The sequence below is a fragment of the Quercus lobata genome, chromosome 1 (genome assembly GCF_001633185.2).
Source record: "Quercus lobata isolate SW786 chromosome 1, ValleyOak3.0 Primary Assembly, whole genome shotgun sequence".
In the NCBI taxonomy this organism is placed as follows: Eukaryota; Viridiplantae; Streptophyta; class Magnoliopsida; order Fagales; family Fagaceae; genus Quercus; species Quercus lobata.
Window position 1 is genome coordinate 4723690 of NC_044904.1, and position 20129 is coordinate 4743818.

Here is a 20129-nt window from a genome sequence, read left to right on the forward strand (position 1 = left end):
ATGCAATAGAGTTAAGTCCTATATCTTCCTTCTTGTTTTTCTTTTGCAAAAGGTTATAAAGGAAAACAAGAAGGAAGATATAGGACTTAACCAACGGCCTTAAGGAGGAGGCTAGGCCAGGAAGAAAGGAATGCAACCATGACGCCCTGAGGATTGCAGAGATACATCATATACCCAAACAACTGGGATTTTAAAGCCCATTAGGGAAGCTCCATCAGCACAGCAGACCCACAAAAATTTAAAACCCTGTAGACCCTCTTAAATTAATATAAACCCACATCCATTCGCTAAGGCCCGTTTAGTTGAATAGTGCCCTTGTTTGGTTGGGAGAGGAGAAGGTATACCCTGTTATGGATATATGAGTACTTTCTCTCACAACTAAGTGAAACCCACCAGCTATAAGAGAGATGACTCACATACCCGTAACATGATATATTTTTTCATTGGGAGAGGGAAAATAAAGGGATTAAAACAAAATACCCGGGTTCACCATTTTGGGGTGTTTTGTTTTTTCCCAAATTGAAGAAAAAGAGTGGTCTAGATGATAATTTACTCATTTGCCCCTGTCCTCCCTCAACATTAATTTTTTTTTTCAACATTAAGTTCAGTTTAAAAAAAAAAAAAATGTATATAGTAAAGGTATGAGAGTAAAGTTAAACAAACATTACATTTTATTATCTCATTTTTCTTTTTATCCAAACAAGATAGTTTTTCATTTTTCCATTTTCACCCCTAACCATTTTCCATTTTTTCTATTCCCTACTTTTTCTTTTTTCACCCCCTCATTAAAAACAATACTCTTCCATCTACTTTCATGATTTAAATATACATATCTTCCTTTTGTCTTTTAAAATGTATCAATCTTATCAAGAAACTTTTACTAACCACTTTTCCTTTACGTAATTTGCGCTGGAAGACCATGATTAGTAGTGCATGAGGTCTTCGCACTTTCTATCCCTTATCACACTCCAGTTCCAAGCCCAACAAAGAACAAAGAAACCCAACAATGGGTTCATGATGAATGTCATATAATGTAGCCCTACAACTAATCAAGTTTGCTACTTTTAATCAAATGTAGTGACTTACTTAACTGGTTGACGACTTGTATAGTTGTATACGTATCAAGATCACTCGAGATCATTAGTCAATCCCGAGGAAAATACTAGGATTACAACTTTTGTCACAACTTGTCTATGTGGCAAGTTATAAGTGGTGAAATAAAAGTAGTGGGTTTATATGGGTTTACAAATCTACTACTTACAACTCTCCACATGCATAAATTGTGGCAAAATTGTGATAAAAATTGTGGTCCTAACATTCATAATTGATATAGTATTTTTGGTTTGTCAAAGACGCTTCTCAAGTGGAAAGAGATCACATCACAAACCATAATCATAGTGCCTTCTAGCCTAATCTTTAACTTGACTTGACTTAGGCCATGATTATCAGTATTATGTGGGCAAGTCGTGAGTGGTGAAATAAAAGAACAAAGATGTCTTTGATTTTTATATCCCTATTGCACTCCAATTCCAAGTCCAACAAGGAACAAAGAAACCCAACAATGGGTTAATGATGAATGTCATATAATGTAGCCCTACAACTAATCAGGTTTGCTACATTTAATCAAATGCAGTGACTTGCTTAATGGGTTGAGGACTTGTATAGTTGTATACATGTCAAAAGCACTTGAGATCATTAGTCAATCATGAGGAAAATGCTAGGATTACAACTTTTGCTACAATTTTTGTCACAACTTGTCCATATGGCAAGTTATGAGTGGTGAAACAAATTTACTATTGACAACTCTCCATGTGAATAAATTGTGGCAAAATCGTGGCAAAAATTGTGATCCTAACATTCATAATTGGTATAGTATTTTTTGTTTGTCAAACACGCTTCTCAGTGGAAGGAGATCACATCACAAACCAAAATCATAGTGCCTTCCTCCCTCAAAAAAAAAAAAAAAAAAAAAAAATCATAGTGCCTTCTAGCCTAGTCTTTAACTTGACTTGACTTAGGCCATGATTACTAGTATTATGTGGGCAAGTTGTGAGTGGTGAAATAATAATAGTGGATCCATATGAGTTTACAAATTCACTACTTACAACTCTTTACATGGATAAGTTGTGATCCTAACATTTGGTATAGTATTTTTGGTTTGTCAAACACGCTTCTCAGTGGAAAAATATCACATCACAACCCAAATTATCGTGCCTTCCAGCCTAATTGTTGACTTGAATTAGGCCTTAATTACCGGTACCATTTTTATCCCACAGGCACAGCTAAGCTATGTAGCCCACTCTTTCCCAAGTTAAACATTTATAAGCATCCAATTCCAAGTCCAACAAAGAAGAAAGAAACACAAGAATGGCAAAACTCAGCCTACCATTACTACTACTTGTACTTCTCATCTTCTTCACCACTTCTTTCTCTTGTCCTCAACATCAAAAACAAGCCCTTCTCCAGTTTAAAGCCTCTCTCTTCAATGCTACTTCTCCTTTTACATCAGACAAAGAAAACAAGCCTATTTTTTTTGAATCATGGAATTCCAGTTCGGATTGTTGTGATTGGCACCTGGTCAATTGTAATTCTCAATTTGATTCAAGGAATGTGATTGCTCTAGATCTGAGGAGGTTATTCGGGAGACTTGAGCCCATAGTGTTGGCTTCCACCATCTTGACACCACTCTTTCACATTAGAAGCTTGATGCAACTTCATTTGTCCTCGAATCAAATACAGGGAGAATTGCCTGGCGACGGCATTGCCAATCTGACCAAATTAATTTTTCTTGATTTGATTGACAATCACTTCAGCGGCTCCATTCCCTCTCAAATTTTTAACTTGAGGTATCTCCAATATCTTTATGCAAGTTATAATTCATTCAATGGAAATATCCCTAACGAGATAGGGAACAAAACAAAGTTGCAGACATTGTCTCTTCAACACAAAAATTTCTTTGGTAAAATTCCATCTTCAATTTTGAACTTGAAGGAGTTGGAAGAATTGGACTTGAGTTACAATTCATAGTCCATGGAAATTCCTATTGATATTAGCAATCTATCTAACGTAATCTATTTGAACTTTGGTGACAATGAGCTCACAGGCACAATCCCATCATCCATATTGAAGATGACGAAGTTGGAAGAACTTCTGTTGGAAAACAACTTGTTCATTGGAGAAATTCCAACATGGTTGTTCAATATCACGGGGTTGAAGGCTCTTTGGCTTGGAGAAAATAATCTCATTTGGAATAACAAAGCAAAGATTGATCCAAATTCTACGTTATTAGAGTTGTCTATGAAGTCTTGTGGTCTTGCAGGAAGAATTCCATTCTGAATTCCTATGCTTAAGACTCTTAATCTTTTGGACTTGAGTGACAACCAGTTAGAAGGAATGTTCCCACAATGGCTTGTTAAAATCAAAGTGCGATATCTCTTTCTATCAAATAACAATTTCACAGGTTCTCTCCCACCTGGTCTCTTTGACAATCCATATTTAGAGCTTCTTTCTCTGTCATGGAACAATTTTTATGGAGAACTGCCAAACAACATTGGTAATGTGACTTCAATCAAGTATCTTATGTTGGATGGAAACAATTTTTCTGGAACGGTTCCTGAATCCATCAACAACTTAGATGTCCTCTTCTTATTGGACTTGTCAAACAACAGATTTTTTGGCAACTTTTTTCCAGCTTTATGGGGCCTAAGCCCTATAATCATTGATTTGTCTTCTAACGAATTCTCAGGTGAATTTCAAGTTGACTTTCTTTCTAATACTAATGTTCTTGTATTAGGCAAAAATAAGTTTTCTGGTAGCTTGTCTAGAAGCCTTACAAGTATGAGCTCACTTGAATACCTAGACATACGTGATAACAAAATTACAAGTAAATTACCAGATTTTATTTGCCAAATTTCCACCCTTAAAATCCTAAATTTACAAAACAACTCCATCCAAGGTTCAATCCCTGATTGTATTTCTAATCTTACTAGCCTCTAAATTCTTGATCTCTCAAGCAACCATCTTGTTGGAGAAATCCCTCTAAAGTTTGGAAAGCTTACTGGTACAATGGAAACACCTAACGTATTTTTGGATGACGTACTTTTGAATAATTTTTATAATGAAACTGGTGATTACGACTTGAATGTCAAGATTCATGATTTGATTGTAAATTGGAAGAAGTCAAAACAAGGTCTATCATTCAAGAACCTCAAGCTCTATTCTTTGTTAGACTTGTCAAGTAATCAACTTTCTGGTGAAATTCCAGCTTCATTGGGAAGTTTGAAGGCTCTAAAGCTTCTCAATGTCTCATTTAACAACCTTCATGGGAGAATACCCAAAAGTCTTGGAGGTTTAAAGAATCTAGAGAGTTTGGACTTGCCACACAACAATTTATTGGGCTCAATTCCACAATCACTAGCAAAGTTACAATAACTGACTATTTTGGATGTCAGTAACAACAAGCTCATAAGTACGTAAGATTCCAATGGATAACCAAATGGATACAATGAATAATTCAAACTTTTTTACCAACAATAGTGGGTTGTGTGGAATGCAAATTCGGGTGCCATGGCCAGAAGACATGTCACCAACAAAACCACCAAGAGTTGAGAGTAAGGAAACATGGTTCTCGTGAAAAGGAGCGGGAATTGGATATGCATTCGGCTTCTTTATAGCAGTGGGAATCTTTTATCATACTGAGTATTTTGTCATTGCAAAATATATCAATTACCGTTGTCAACAAAGAAGGTAAATGGTGTAAATTTCAAGTTTCTTACAGGTTATGCATGCAATCCATGGTCAAATATCCCAGCATTGTAAGACTTTAGTCAAGCAAATAATGTTGACTAGTAGTCATTCATAAGTATCAATAAGTAACATGCATAGGAGTCTACTGTTTTGGATTGTTAGGGTGATGTTTCTGTTGTAATTTAGTAGTCAGTGAAGCTTATTTCTTATTGTCTTTGTGTTGATGTCTTTTTATTAAGTTGAGGTTTTTTATTTTTATTTTTTTTATTGTTTGTTTGCAATTTTGCACATATAAAAGCAAGAATTTTTTTTTTTTTTTTTTGAGGAAAAAAAGGCAAGAAATTCAGTTAAAATGGTTTGAGGTTCTGTAATGTGAGATTTTTTATGTGATTCTTTTTAGGGTAAAATACTATTTTGGTCTCTAAACTTTATTAAAAGTTTGTTTTTCATCCTTAAATTTTAAGAAGTTTATTTTTTCCCTTAAACTATTGAAAAGTATATCTTTCGTCCCTAAACTATTGAAAATATTTTATTTATGTCCTTATACTTTACCAAAAGTTTGGTTTTCATCCCTAAACTATTGAAAAAAAAAGTTCTATTTTCATCCCTATTTTTGTCTCTAAACTATTGAAAAAACTCTTTACAAAGTTTATGGATGAAAACGAATGTTTTAAAATTTAGGCACAAAAAACAAACTTTTGATAAAGTTTAGGGACCAAAATAGTATTTTACATTTTTTTTATTTGCCTCAACCTCATCAAAGTTTAGCATTTATGTTATTAATTACTCTCTCTCTCTCTCTCTATATATATATATATATATTCAAAATCATATTGTTGGATTACACACTTTATTATGCTTAATACACTTGCCAAATTTTGTATTGATCAAATGTTATTTACTACCTAATCAACCAACTCTTCTTTTTTTAATTTAAAATATAAAAACTTAATATTTAATTATTTTGCAAAAAAAAAAAAAAAAAAAACCATTGATCTATTATAATCTTAAGTTTTTGCAAGTATAAAGAACATAAAGAGGCAAGCTTATATATAATTTTCAAAACATAATTCCAATCAAATTGATTAGGTGGTTTTATTTTGTCAGGTTACATGTTTTTTGTTTTGTTAATTCACATACCAAATTTCATATCAATAAGATGTTATTTACTATTCCATCTATAAATTCAACTTTTATGCATAATTCTAAAACTTGAAATTTAAGCATGTTAAAGATGATATATCTATTTATCTCTAATTGTCTTGAAATCTTGGATAATGTAATTTAACCGTGAATATGTTAAAACAAATATCCAATGAAAATTATATTAAGTTATTTAAGATTGTTAAAAGCTACACTAGCTTTTTAATTTTAATCAAAACCATAATTGCCTAATTCGGTGTTTTGTTTTTAGAAAGGGTTTAATGAACTAAATGCATTTATTTCCACTTATTAATTATGTAGAATGAATTTTATACTTATTTTTTCTAAAATTTGTATGAGAAACAATTGATTAGGATTATGGTATTCTTGCCCTAGTTTAGTTACTTTAACAACAATAGAAATCAAATCAAATCAAAAGGAGAAAAACATAATACGACATATGCAATTAATACTTAAAAAAAAATTTGTTAGAATCTTATTCCCTCTCCTTTGTGGATGTGTTTCGTTTCACTTAAGAAATACATTCATATTGCAAAATATTTTAGTCTTTAACAATTTACATTCTTCTATATTCACTAATGTGTAATATAATAGAAATTAATTCCCAAAATATTATAACATAACTTAAATAATTTTTTATTAAAATGTTCAAAATACTACACGTGCATCGCGCTGAACATTCGCTAGTTAATATTAATATCCAATGTATAAAGGTAATTGATACTTATGTGGCTGTTACTACTAGATAATTATATATGTAAAAAAAACGAATGAATATTTGAGAGTTGGAACCAATGAGGTCGTTTTGATGTAACATTTAAGTCTTTTATTAGTCCGTGGATAAACAAATTTCAAAGAAAAGAGGTTACACAAAGATTACAGAAAATATATGTGCAAATCAAAAAAAAAAAAAAAAAAAAAAAAACAAGGCAAGATTTTCACACACTACCATCATAAATGCACAACTATACAGTTCCATATGTGACTACCAGTGTTCATATAGTATCAAGTCAGATTTCCTGTATCAGAAACTTGTTCATTGAATATCAAGTTCCAGTGATATTCCTTGCATGAGCAGGGACCCTTAACAAATGAAAGTGTTCTATGTTCTAAGTTCCCAACAGTATCAAACTCCACATTCACCCAATTTGTGGCAATCAACAAAAAGCCTTGAGGTCTTAGTAATCATAATATGGGGCAGAACGCTCAAACTGATCAGTACAAATGCAAAACAAAGCTTCTCACTATGGCTGAACTGCCTCCAGCTTTCAACCATATTCACCTTCATCATGTGAAATCCAACTAAGATCAGGAGCATATCCATTTTCTTTGATTGTGGACAACAAAGAATTTAAATTTGCATAAATTTTGTCTGATTGAAGGTGTGACATGTCTCCAGCAGTAAAATAGTGGACCTGACTTCTAACAACAATCCAACTAATTCCTGGAGGCTTATTTAAACCCTTCTCTTTAAGCCATGTTCTTATTTGTCTAACTTCCAACCAATGTCCTGCCGCAGCATAGATGTTAGATAGCAAAACATAATTCCCTGGATTCATAGGTTCTAATTCAACAAGTTTTTCAAAAAAAATTTCAGCTAGCTTAGTGCTGTAATTAACTCGACAGGCACTGAGCAAAGCTCTCCAAACTGATGCATCTGGTTCGATCGGCATTGATTTGATAAACTCTCTAGCTTCATCTAAACGTCCTCCACGACCAAGCAGATCAACCACACAACCATAGTGAGCAAGCTCAGGTGTTATATTAAAATCCTGAATCATGGATTGAAAAAGCTCCAATCCCTTCTCTAGCAAACCTGAATGGCTGCAGGCAGACATAACAGATAAAAATGTTACTCCATTTGGTTGGTAACCTTCTTCTAACATTTGTAAGAAGGCAAGTATAGCATCATATCCCTGACCATGCATATGATAGCCAGTAATCATGGCATTCCACGAGATAATATTTCTCCTAGGCAAAGTGTCAAAGATCATTTTAGCATTTTGCATACTACCACATCTTGCATACATTGTTATAAAAGCGTTTGCAAGAGACAGATTGAAACCAAGATAGGAAAGCCTTCTAATTACATAAGCATGCAAGCATTGGCCTTGAGGAAGATTTGCAAGGTCTGTACATGATGAGAGAACATTTATAATCGTCACAGGGTTTGGCTCCACTTCAGAAATCATGCGATTAAATAGTAACAAAGCTTCATGAACTTGGTTGTCATTGATATAGTTGGCAATAATAGAATTCCATGAGATCAAATCTCTATTTGTACAGGACTCAAATAAAGTCCTAGCTGATGCTTCATCACCGCAGTTCATGTACATATCTGTAAGTATGGTGTTCAAAGATAAGTTTACTTCAATACCCTGTTTTACCACAAAGCCATGAATTGATCGCCCAACATTAAGACAAGTTTCATCTTCACAAGTGGCAAGAATAGATATTATTGTGTATGTGTTGGGTTTGAATTCTGACTTTCGCATGACCCCAAAGAGTTGCCACGCTTCACTCCTCATTTTGCTATGAGCCAATGCCAAGATCATAGTGTTCCACGATATTACATTTAAACTTCTCAAATCAGCAAAAACCTTTTGTGCAGCTTCAACACAATTTAGCTCTGCATACATGCTTAGCAATGCATTTCCCAGAGAAACATCCATCTTCATCCTGCACTTGATTGCATGAGCATGTAAACTTTTACCCATTCTCAAGCCATCAGCAAACTTGGCACATGTGGACAGCATGATAGAAATAGTTCTTTCATCTTCCTTGAGGCCTTTGTTTTTCATACTAATAAACAAACTTAGGGCTTCCTCATAACAGCCAAAGTCAATATATGCAGATATCATAGAATTCCACAAAGCAACATCACATGTAGGGATGGTATCAAACAACGCACAGGATGACGCTAGGCTACCATTTTCACTGTACATATTAAGCAATGCATTTACAATGAACAAATCACCAACATAGTTCAATTTGATAGCCATTTGATGGATTTGCATACCCAATTGGAGAGACTCAAATTCTGCACAGGCTTGGATAACAACCAACATTGTAACAGAATCAAAATGAACCCCATTCTCAAGCATTGACAGAAAAAGATTTAAAGCTTCCAAGCAATTCCCAACATCAACATAACCATTAATCATTGCATTCCAGCTCACTATGCTCCTCACAATCATCAAATCAAACACAAGACGAGAAATTCTCACATCAAATTTCAAATAAAACCCAATCAAAGCAGTACCCACATGAGGATCCAAATCAAACAATCCATTCCTCAAACAATACCCATGTATCTCCTTCCCTAGTGTAATTTCCAAACCATCCTCGCAAGCCAAAAGCAACGCCACCACAGTGCGCGAATTAGCCTTAAAACCCTCACTTTCCATCTCCCTAAACAACAAAACCGCCTCCTCATGATAAGAACACCCCACATACCCTGAAATCAATGCGTTCCACGAAACCACATCTCTCACAGGCATTTCATCAAACACTTTACGCGCCTCTTCAATCAACCCGCATTTACAGTAGAAATCAACCAGAGCCGTCCCAACTCGAACATCCCCGATCAAACTCGTACCCAGAATGCTAGAATGTATGTTCTTGCCACTCTCGACGGCGCTCAACCTCGCACACGCCTTGAGAACAAGAGGCAAAGTGGCATTATCAGGAGCTATACCGAGAGATGCCATTTGGGTATAAGTAGTGAGGATTGCATGGTCATCTTTGAGCTTAGTGTGGTGCTTTATGATTGAATTCCAACGTTCCTTTGAATGGTTTTGGTTTTTGAGGCTTAGAAGAGTTGCACTCACAGGTACTTCCATTGAAACTGGGTCCTTCACAATATTTGGCGGGAAAGCGACTTATAAAAAAGCAGATGACAAGGAAGCTAAAGACTAAATTGCATTTTTCACCCTTAAAGTTTATGTTGCTTTCATTTTGGTACCTTTGAAAATTTTCAGTTTAGATGATCATAGTGATATATATATATACACACACACCATAATCGGTCACTAATTTTGAACATTTCCAATAATATTACATGATATAAAAAGAGACACTCTCTATTTTGGATTTTCTTAAAAAATAACTATAAATTCGAAACAATACTATTAGTTAGGCAAGGTTTCAAACTATTTTCGTTTCTAACAATTCGAGTCTAGCGGACTCGATTTTGCCATTTGAAAATGCACTTGGAAATCGAGTGTGAGAAACTCGAGTTTGAAAATAGAGTGTCTCACACTTGATTTCCAAGTGCATTTTCAAATGGCAAAATCGAGTCCGCTGAATTCGAATTGCTAGAAATGAAAATAGTTTGAAACATTGCCTTACTAATAAAATAGTTTGAGGGATTTGGTTTTTTTTTTTTAAAAAAAAATCCCCCTATTCTATGAAACACATGAAACGTTTTACATTATTATTATTATAGTTTCTCCACAGAAAAAAAAAAGTTTAAGTTATTATATAAGTATAATACTTATATTATTGAAAGTTTGAAACCTGAATTTTAAAGTCATCTGGGGAATATTTATCATTATTATTACTTGTTTAGCCTTCTATCTCTAATTTCTAATACTTATTTTGTTTGTATTTTTTAGCTCAAAATTAAAGCGTTTTGCCCAAATAGAATAAAATTTCATATTTTTCAATCCAAAAATTAAGAAAAAGAAGAAAAAAAAAAAATTGACCCCAAAAAGAATCAATTTAATGTACAATTAGTTCAAAATAGACCGAAATTAGACTGAAGTGGATTGAAAAAACTAAAATGGACCAAGTGAACCGATGTATGTCAAAGTGGACCGAGATGAACTGAAATAGACTGAAATATGTTAATGTGAAAAAGAGAATATATATAACCGACTAGAGGATCCATAATTGACCCAAAATTTTAGAATTTTTTTTTGGGGGGTTGAATTTTTAAATACCACATACATTGAGAAAATTGAGTATTTCTTCTCTCTTTTGATATTGCTAAGGCTTAACATAGCAAAATCCTTGGTACTAATAATAGCAACTCTAAAAAGGTTCTATTCATGGGATACTATTTGTCTATACCAAGAAAATTGGATTGGATTTCTATTAGGAAAAAAAAAAAAAATTCCCCAACGTCTCTTTTTCAAGGAAACAAAAGCATCACTTTTAATTATAGAGACTGGCTCTTCTATGCAAGCTAGAGCTAATTATTTCCAGAATTTTGAGCACCTTCTGTAGTCATCTACAAAGACATAGGAGTTCAGATTGTTGTGGGAAGATATGCATATCATTGAAATTTTTTTTATTGATTGTTCAGACAATTATGGTGAAAATTGTAGAAGAAAATTTCTAGAGTAGGTAACTCTTTTTAAGGGAATATAATATGACAAATTTTTAAAGGGAATTATTGCAGTCTGAAAGAATATCATTACAACAATCCCTAATTATAATAGGTTAATATAGAACTTGCTCTAAATATTTCATTTCTCTATTTTCTTGTTATGAACATTTTCCATTTTTCTGTACAAAGAAGTATATGGAGGAGAAATGTCCTGGGCTGGACTTAACGCATGCCACAGGAATAGTTTCCCTGAGAATAAATCTATGGAGAAACTATGGAACCATAACCAATGTCATTAGCTGCGGAGAAAGTTCCAAGGACCTGTTCCTGTCCCTATCCTGCAAATCATAAGCATAAGCTTAGTAAGGATACCTAAAAAAAGGGTGAGCTTGAATTTAAATGTTGTTACAAGAACCATAATTAAACCTCGTGACCATTTCGTGCATAAGGTGTGGATTCAATCCAAGTTTCAAATGCAAGAGAGGCACCTGGTGCTGGTTTTTATTTTCTTTTTTAGAATATCATGGTATCAGAGTAAATGGTCTTAAGTTCGAACCTGTTTTTACTCTATCTCCCATTAAAAAATTAAAAATCCAAACATGTTGGACCCTATTTATTAAGAGGAAGTCTGATGAGGAAATTACCTCCAAAAACCAGCAAATGCACGAAGACTCATGAAGATGGTCAGGGCAACCCAGATTCCAATGAACCCATGACCAGAGGAGACAAGAAATAGATATAGAATGCTGATAATAGCCACCATAATCTGGAGAAAAAAGAATGTCAAACTGTTGAAATTTTCTTTCTTCCTTTTTTCCCCCTTCTATTTGAATGGGCAGAATATTTAATCATTTCAGCAGTGGTAAACAACATAAGAATCACCACTTCACCATACTTGTTCATATTCATAACAATCATATAATGTCTTCATAGTATGGGAAAGGGACTTATATACTTGCCATGGAATAAGCTGAATATGCAAAATCAGATGCTCCAAAGTTGATGCCATCGAAAACAAAGGCCAAAGCATTCATAGGTTGAGTAGCTGCAACAAACTGATATGGACAAAAAGAAATATTAGATCCTGCATCGTATGGGATCAAACAATTAAATTGTGGTATTACTATTTTCTAATGCAAGAAATACCGGAATGCCTCTACTAATAAGGTGGAGGACATGAACATCCTTTGTAAATAATCGTGCTCCAAAATGTAGCCCCACTCCAACAATGGTTGCAAGTATCAAACCAAGAACCAATCCCAACTGCAGTACAAATACATCATGGACTCTTAGTACTAGTAAGACATACATGATCTTTCTGTCATATAAAATGATACAGTACAAACACGAATAAGAAGAAGAAAGACATGACACAAAACCTGAAATACTCGGGATGCTGCTGCTTCAGCCTTCTTGTAATCCTTCTTTGCAAATGCACTTGCAAGTATTGCCTGAGATTGAATTTGAAAGGCAACTAAAGTTTAGTATACGCACTAATACAAAACTAGGGAATGATAAATTACCAAGTCAAGGCAGGATACAAACACTACACATTATCATAGGTAGTTAAAAAATACTATTCGTTACTTAATTTTGAACAAAATTTCTGCCAAGATCTATAAAAGGTTTTGCTCACTTTACAAAAAACAAATTCCTTTACTTTCTAAGGTGAAGCTGATGTTAATTTCTTATTCAAAAATGCTGGGCAAGTAACAATCTGGGATTAGATTGTCTTCAGAAAACTGGCAAAAAAGTGAATTTGACAATCATAAATTCAGGTCCAGGAGATTTGGGAAAAGCAATCTCACAAAATTGCAGAACTACTACAATCTTGATTAGCTCTATGTAAGTACTTTGCTGTGGATCACAAGAAAAAGTATATGTTGGAGGTGGTAATGTAATCTAAATTGCTTCAGTTATCTTTATCTCTTTAGGCCTTTATTGGCACAATACTTCATCCATTCTTTGAGAATATATACACATATAAAGTAATGTTCACGTGGTCAACAAAGAAATCGTTTCTAACCTGCCCAGCAACAGCCAACCCATCAGCAAGAAGTGATGTTGTCAACCAAACCTGCAAGCAAACTTGAAATGCAGCCATGGGTGTTGGCCCCAAGCGTGCAGCCATTGATGCAGCCAAAGTCACACAGAATGTCGCAGCAATGACCCTCATTAATAGTAGAAAACCTGGAGTTCAAGCACAAAAGAAGAAAAGACTAATGGGGTATCAACTTTAAAATGCCCAGTATTATTTTATAATGCAATGGTGAAATCTATAAAACAATTACCATTTTTAATGATAAGCTAAAAGAAAAAGGAGGAAAACTTTTATGTAGAGGCAAAAACATTTTTGAGACAATTCCATTTTGTCTCAACTCTATTTAAAAAAAAAAAAAAAAAAAAAGAACTAGCTTTTTCAAAAAAATGAGCTTACATTTATCTTTTTGTTACACTTAAAAGCTACCAAAAACTATAAATTTTGTCTAAAGTTAAAAAACTTTAGGTTGTAAATAATATGAATTAGTTTTTGGTAAAGCATTTCTTAAAGCAAAGTTATATCCTTACCATTTTTTAGAAATCGACCAAATTGCAGTTGCTTGATACTTGGAGGTAAGAGATCAACTTTTTCCATTAATTTCCACAAGAGTATAACTGAAATTAGGTACCTATACAACAACAACAACCATGCCTTTAGTCCCAACCAAGAACATGTTAAAAGTTAAAACCATAAAAAGCAAGTCCCCAGTCACAATACATGTGAAATAATCTTGTGTAGAAAGATTAGATTACACTTACTGAGATATAACATGAGCAATGGCTGCCCCACGGATACCCATATGGAAAACAAACATAAATAGTGGATCAAGTATAATGTTTGTTACATCTCCTGCCACTGCAATTGATAAGATTAAAAAATAATCAAAATGGAGTGATGGCTGAAATTTTTTTGTATTTATTATAAGCTGAAAAAGAAAAATCATAAGTTGAACTATTCCCATCTGCTAAGGTATACCAGTGGCGTATAAAGGTGTTTTTGTGTCCTTAAATCCACGAAACACCCCTTGCATGGCCAATGAAAGAAGAACTGCAGGAGCACCAAGTGACCTCAATGTCAAGTACTGTTGTGCAGGAGTTAGCATTGGAGAATCCTATATATAAATGATAGCACAATGCTGTTATAACATTGACACAGTAATAATAAATCAAGGGACTTGAAATTAGAGGAAACCCAGAGTAAATCATATATATATATATATATATATATATTTAAGCAGAAACAATAAGAAAATTGAGCACAATAAGTTCTGGATCTACTTATTACTTTAACTTAAAGAACTTACAGAACTAACTCCCATGAAGCCTAATAGAGGTTTTGCTCCCAATATGAGGAATATGGCTTGTATGAGGCCAAGTATGCTGCCAATAACTAATGCTGATGAGGCAGATGGAATATGCCTTCTTTCATTGTCAATCTTAACTATTTCAAAGCTCCCACCATTTGGTTGTGACTTGTATGCATTCTCGCATGTACCTGATAGAGAAAATTTGAAGGGACCAATATAACTTACTACATCAACTTAGGTAGTGTATGAACAGTAAAAAGTATCTGAGATTTAAAAAGATAAAAACCAATGTTTTATCATTAAAAATGCTTAAAGAGTGAAATATGGGAAAAAAAGGAAAGTATACCATTTTTTGGAATCAACTCTTTGTCTTCCCCATTCGTAGTTGAACCTGTTTCCAAGTGTTCACAATCCTGTGCTTCATGGCTCACACTTCCAATAGCATCTTCCTCTGCAACAAAAGATGTAGTGACACTGACAAGTGGGAATATTGCAATCCTTGATACTTGATTGAATAGTGCAATCGAAACTCCTACAGCTGCAAGTTCCACTGGACCTGTATGGATTAAGGCAACTCCATTAATCAGTTTCTGCAATAAAAAACATTCTATCCAAAACAAAAGTATGATTACATCTAGAATCATATTTGACTTTTTAGTCCATACGTATAACTTAAAAAAAGTCCATGGTTGTGACAACAAAACCTAATCTTGTGATAATATCATTCATTTATAGTCTATTACTGTCATCTTAGCAAATGAATGTAGAAACATCAGAAAGCTAAGGCACTTTTGGCATGAGAATTTACTGAATCAATAATAAATTTTTTGAGCAGATCTGTCAAACTGTTACAGCATCTACTAATGGGCTAATGGGGCAATCTTACTGCCATGTAACACCTTGGGCTGTCCTTAACATTATTAAATTACATAAAATAAAAGATAAGGGGCAGCTGCAGAAACAATGTATAAACCAAAGTGTGAAACTCATTTTATACTGGGAATAGAAAGCATGGAATGGTGAAGGAAGATGATTTCTCATTCAAGACCATGCCTCATAATCCAAGCAAAACAGTTAAGAGAAATGGAAATACCTATTTGGCCAATGAATGCTGTGTCAATAAGAGAAGCAATAGGGTCAGCTGCCAAAGCCATTGCAGCTGGCAAAGCAATCTGTGCTATTTCTGAACCAAGTTCGTCCAGTTTAAAAATTTGTCTGCTCATAAAGTAGAGGAACCAATCATTAGATCTTACATACAAAGAAAAAAAAAAAAAAAAAAAAAAAAAAAAAACCCAAATGATATTTTATAAAAACAAGTCAACCCATTATCCCCCATGTGAACAAATACCCAACAAAACAAGAATTGCTTAGCATCAATTAGAGCTTGCTTTATCCTTAAGTGTAAGCTCCTACTTGCAGTGGTGGGGCATCATTAATCATGTCACATTGAGTTCATTTTAGAAAAGTAATTGAACCGTATTTCTGTTCAGTTGTTACTCTTCATTGAGAAATCATTTAATATATATATAAAGTAGTTTCCAGACAACATATGAAATTATTTGTAGGCAAACGCTGAAGAGCATGACAAAGCAAAACTAGAGCAACTTACAGAATACATAATTAGCTTTACAAATTTGTTTATCATTTAATGGGGAAATTTAAAGAACAAAAAATCTCCCTCATCTCTTTATACATGTGTATTAAAAAAATAATTTTGAGCAAAAATACAGATGATTAACTTAAATAGCACCAAAAAAAAAAAAAAAGTCTACCTGCGAATTTTAAACCTGAAGCTAACCAAAGAATCAATAACCTCCTAAAAAGGAGGTGCATATGGGTAAATGCAAATTAAAAAAGTAATACCTTGCGTGTTTAAAGAAAATGCATATTGGAATTCTCCTCTCATCCTTGGATGGATATTGATAATCATATTCAGACATAGTTGAGTATGCCAGTTCACCAAATTGCCTTTATAGCCGGCTTCCAAGTTCTTTGGAGCAACCGGACTTATTAAAGCCTATGTTGCCACGGAGGAAAGAACAATTATAATTAATAAAAATAATAATCACAATAATAAATTGAGCTCCACAGTACTAATTCATAGAATTGCTATTGAATTCAAAATATTATATTGAAAAACCAATAACCTTTGTTTAAAAGCTCCCAAACATTATGAAAGTTCCCCAGAAAACTCAAAGCAGAACCAAATATAGTGGAGAATCAAAACCAATGACAAAAAAAAAATGAATACCAAGAACCAATCAAAAATCTAGTCCCTTAACATATTAACGACTTTGAATTTTTGAAATTCTAAGCTTCACCTGCTACCCCAGAAAAACGATATCAGCTTTGGAAATTCAAACCCCATCAAAATAGAAGACTCATTTGTCGCTGCTTGTGTTTTTGTCAAGGTTATAAATTCAGAGTCCCAGAGAAAAAGAGATACCTTTCACTTGCACAGAAAAACCGAGGAAGTTTCCCACTCAGAAACTTGTATCAGTTTTCAAAACCACATAACCATCATCCAGAAGAAAAGAAAGTGCCTTTAACTGTCCCAGCTTGAAAGCCACAAGCAATTTTCACACTTTAGCTTTGAAACCTCAACTCCCAATAAAGACAACACCTTCCTAATTCAAACCACAAACCTGTCTCTTACTTTCCCAAGAATCCCCACCGGTCTTTACGCATGAAAGCCTTTATTTAAGAATAAAAACAAAACAAAACAAACAAACAAAACAAAACAAAAATTTATAACTAGACAAGACCCAACAAACTAAAATTACCCAGATGACAAAAGAACTAAAGAAGTATCCCTCAATCTCACACAAACAAAAATCTCAACAAAATTGGAAACACAGGTACATGAGTAACATGACAACAACAACAATGTGGCTTGTGTGTCCTTTGTGTGTGAGCGTGTGCAACAGAGTGAGAAAGAGACAAGGGGTTGTGGAAAAACTCTCCAGATTCTGAACCTATATGCTTAGATTTCTGGCCACAATGTGTGTGTGTAATAATTTTAAGCATTAACATTTGTGGGCCAAATGCTTCGTTCTAAGCTATTTTGTCAGAGAAGGCAAAAAAGGGACGGAACTACCTAGGGGCTGAGGGGGCCATCCCCCATCCCTTAGCCTTCGAAAAAATATCCCTTCTTATATATATTTGCATAAAAAATTTATTTTTGGTTAGCCCATCTCTTCTAAACAATTAAAAAAAAATTATCAAATCATCCTTTGTTTAGTTGTCCCAAGAATATCAAGAAAAACATTTAGCTAAACATTTAGGTAATTTATAAATATGGACAACAAGAAAAATATACAAAACAATTTACACATTCTTTGGACACAGTCTAAATAAAAAAAAAATTATAACAAATCAATTATAAATCCTAACAAAACAAATCACAAAAACTCAATAATCTTTATACAATTTTTACCTCTAATTTGAGAACTCTTTGTTCCTCTTAAATGACTCCACTCTATAGTTTTTGCATTTTTGTTTAGAATATTTTTAAGAATAGAATTATGTGAAAAGAATAAATAGATTTAAAAAGAAAAATTATAATATAGATAAAATAAAGAATTGGTCTAACCTCAGTCAGACTTTGAAAATATCAAAATATACTAATTGATTTACAGAACTCTTTGGTTATAGTTATCTATTATTGATTTTTAAAAAAATCAATGCTAATAATACATCATTATCAACTCCTAAGATTAATATCCCAACTTTCTAAAATTATTGAACAAAAAATTTTAGCCCCTCAAAATTTGAATCCTGATTCCGTCCTGAGGTAGAGGACATATGTGGCAGCATCAGATTTCAGCACAATTTGCACTGTGCGTCGACAGTGCCACTGCATGTTGCCAAGTGTCCCTCATTCCTCAATTCCACGCACAAGCTTCAGTCAGTACACATTCATTGGCGGAGGAAAAAAATAAATAAAAAAGTCATTGTAAGTTGCAACAGACTACCAGAAATAGACAATAAGTTATTTTAGGAAATTTATAATACTATTTTTATAAAAAATATTTTTTAATAAATTATTTTAAAAAAAATTGATACTATATGAGAAATATATAATATCGTCAAAATAATTATTTAAAAAAAAATTTTAAAATATATTTTAAACCAATATTCTAAAAATATTTGTTAATTTTTCACAAAAATAAATAAAATTTTTAGAAAAAATTTTACAACAATTATTAATAAATAGTTTTAGGAAATTTTTGACATTATTTTTATAAATAATATAAAAAACAGTCAAAAATATTAATTACTTTTTTTTCTTAAAAAGTTTTTTAAAATATATCATATAAATATTTAGTTTAAACTTATAAAATTAATTGTTTAATTTTCCTTTCTTTAACTTGTAACTTTTAGATACTTTAATGTATGCAATTATTAAGAAAATCACAGATTTTTATTAATATTTTTTTTTCTCACCCAAAAAACACTTAACAATATTTCTTTCTAGGTCTGATGGGTCATGGAACGAAAAGTCTATGGCGTAGAATGGTGTGTAATTGATAAAGAATAAATACTTCATGGTTCATATGCAGAGAATTTCATTGTCATGTGGTAAATAGCACGTATTGAATTTACAATTTCACATTACAAATGCAAGATAAAATGGCAATTGGCATGCCGTATTAGCTTTGATAAAGATTAAGACTGGTTGGTCATGGAGCATAATCATATAATTAATTTAGAAACAAAGAGTCATATTCTAGTCACTAATGAGTGGTGCTTCACATCTCCTCCTTCTTCTTTTTTCTTCTTTTTCCTTATCAAGTGGTGTGAATGTGGGTTTAAACTTAGGTTTAACCATGAAAAGAATCAAACATTATCATTGAGTTACAAATCTTTTGACCACGTTTAGGATTTCATCTTCCAAATCAATATGTGCATAATGTGACTTAAACTGGAAGATGAGAGAAGTTTATTATCTCGAATGGTTAGTGTGGGGCCCAGCCCAGAAATAATGGGCTATTCCAAATTTAGGCTCGTCCGAGGAGCGTCCTGTCCGAAGAGGAACCACATATGAAGCATTACTCAATCCCAATAAACGCCAAGGAAACCTGTCTGAGGAGTAACTACTCCTCGGACATCACGAAGCCCAGACGAGGAACTCTCCCCAGCCATTTCAGTTCATCCTCCCAACATATAAAATGAATAAAATCCAAAATATCTCATGGAGAGCTACCACCATATTAATTGCGCCCCAACCACCCTCTTGGCCGCATTAATGAGGAAAAGACCCCTGAACAGTACCGTCTTGGCCTCTGCAACTCACAAAGGGAGAGATGAGGGCGTCTGATGGGACAGGTACTCAAGTAGATGCTTAGATGATCAACAAGTGTAAGGTTGAGATGAGAGGAGGGGAACTATATAATGTAGTGGAGTCCCTCAAAGAAGGGGGGAGAAAACTGTATTATGAACTGAAGAAATAGAATTATACGTGAGAGATCCATTCTTGTGCTTTTGTTTTCTGCAACAATAATGCCCATGTACTAGACCGAATAGGCTCACTGAGGCTA

The 20129-nt window shown here is 33.5% G+C and overlaps 3 protein-coding genes across 5 annotated transcripts; 1 reads left to right on the forward strand and 2 right to left on the reverse strand.

Annotated features, from left to right (window-relative positions):
* Positions 1 to 3342: 3342 nt before the first annotated feature.
* On the forward strand, positions 3343 to 4431 carry LOC115994096 (receptor-like protein 46). The gene is made up of 2 exons (XM_031118126.1): positions 3343 to 3835; positions 4031 to 4431. Exons 1-2 carry the CDS (start codon positions 3343 to 3345, stop codon positions 4429 to 4431), a joined length of 894 nt encoding a protein of 297 aa, XP_030973986.1.
* Positions 4432 to 6844: 2413 nt separating this feature from the next.
* On the reverse strand, positions 6845 to 9902 carry LOC115975478 (putative pentatricopeptide repeat-containing protein At3g11460, mitochondrial). The gene has a single exon (XM_031096265.1). The coding sequence runs from the start codon at positions 9750 to 9752 to the stop codon at positions 7179 to 7181; it is 2574 nt and encodes an 857-aa protein (XP_030952125.1). The 5' UTR covers positions 9753 to 9902; the 3' UTR covers positions 6845 to 7178.
* A 1349-nt stretch (positions 9903 to 11251) lies between these two features.
* On the reverse strand, positions 11252 to 17726 carry LOC115975531 (protein DETOXIFICATION 42). Of its 3 annotated transcripts, none has more exons than XM_031096340.1 (14): positions 17036 to 17726; positions 16453 to 16606; positions 15683 to 15804; positions 14936 to 15145; positions 14587 to 14777; positions 14259 to 14394; positions 14042 to 14138; positions 13811 to 13911; positions 13269 to 13432; positions 12622 to 12693; positions 12389 to 12505; positions 12202 to 12297; positions 11887 to 12008; positions 11252 to 11580 (listed from the first exon to the last, which is right to left on the reverse strand). In XM_031096340.1, the coding sequence occupies exons 2-14, from the start codon at positions 16527 to 16529 to the stop codon at positions 11538 to 11540; spliced, it is 1548 nt and encodes a 515-aa protein (XP_030952200.1). In that variant the 5' UTR covers positions 16530 to 16606; positions 17036 to 17726; the 3' UTR covers positions 11252 to 11537. The 3 variants fall into 3 exon arrangements, with proteins under 3 accessions (XP_030952200.1, XP_030952209.1, XP_030952216.1); XM_031096349.1 differs by lacking the exon at positions 17036 to 17726 and adding an exon at positions 16911 to 17029; XM_031096356.1 differs by lacking the exon at positions 17036 to 17726 and adding an exon at positions 16737 to 17029.
* Positions 17727 to 20129: the final 2403 nt, after the last annotated feature.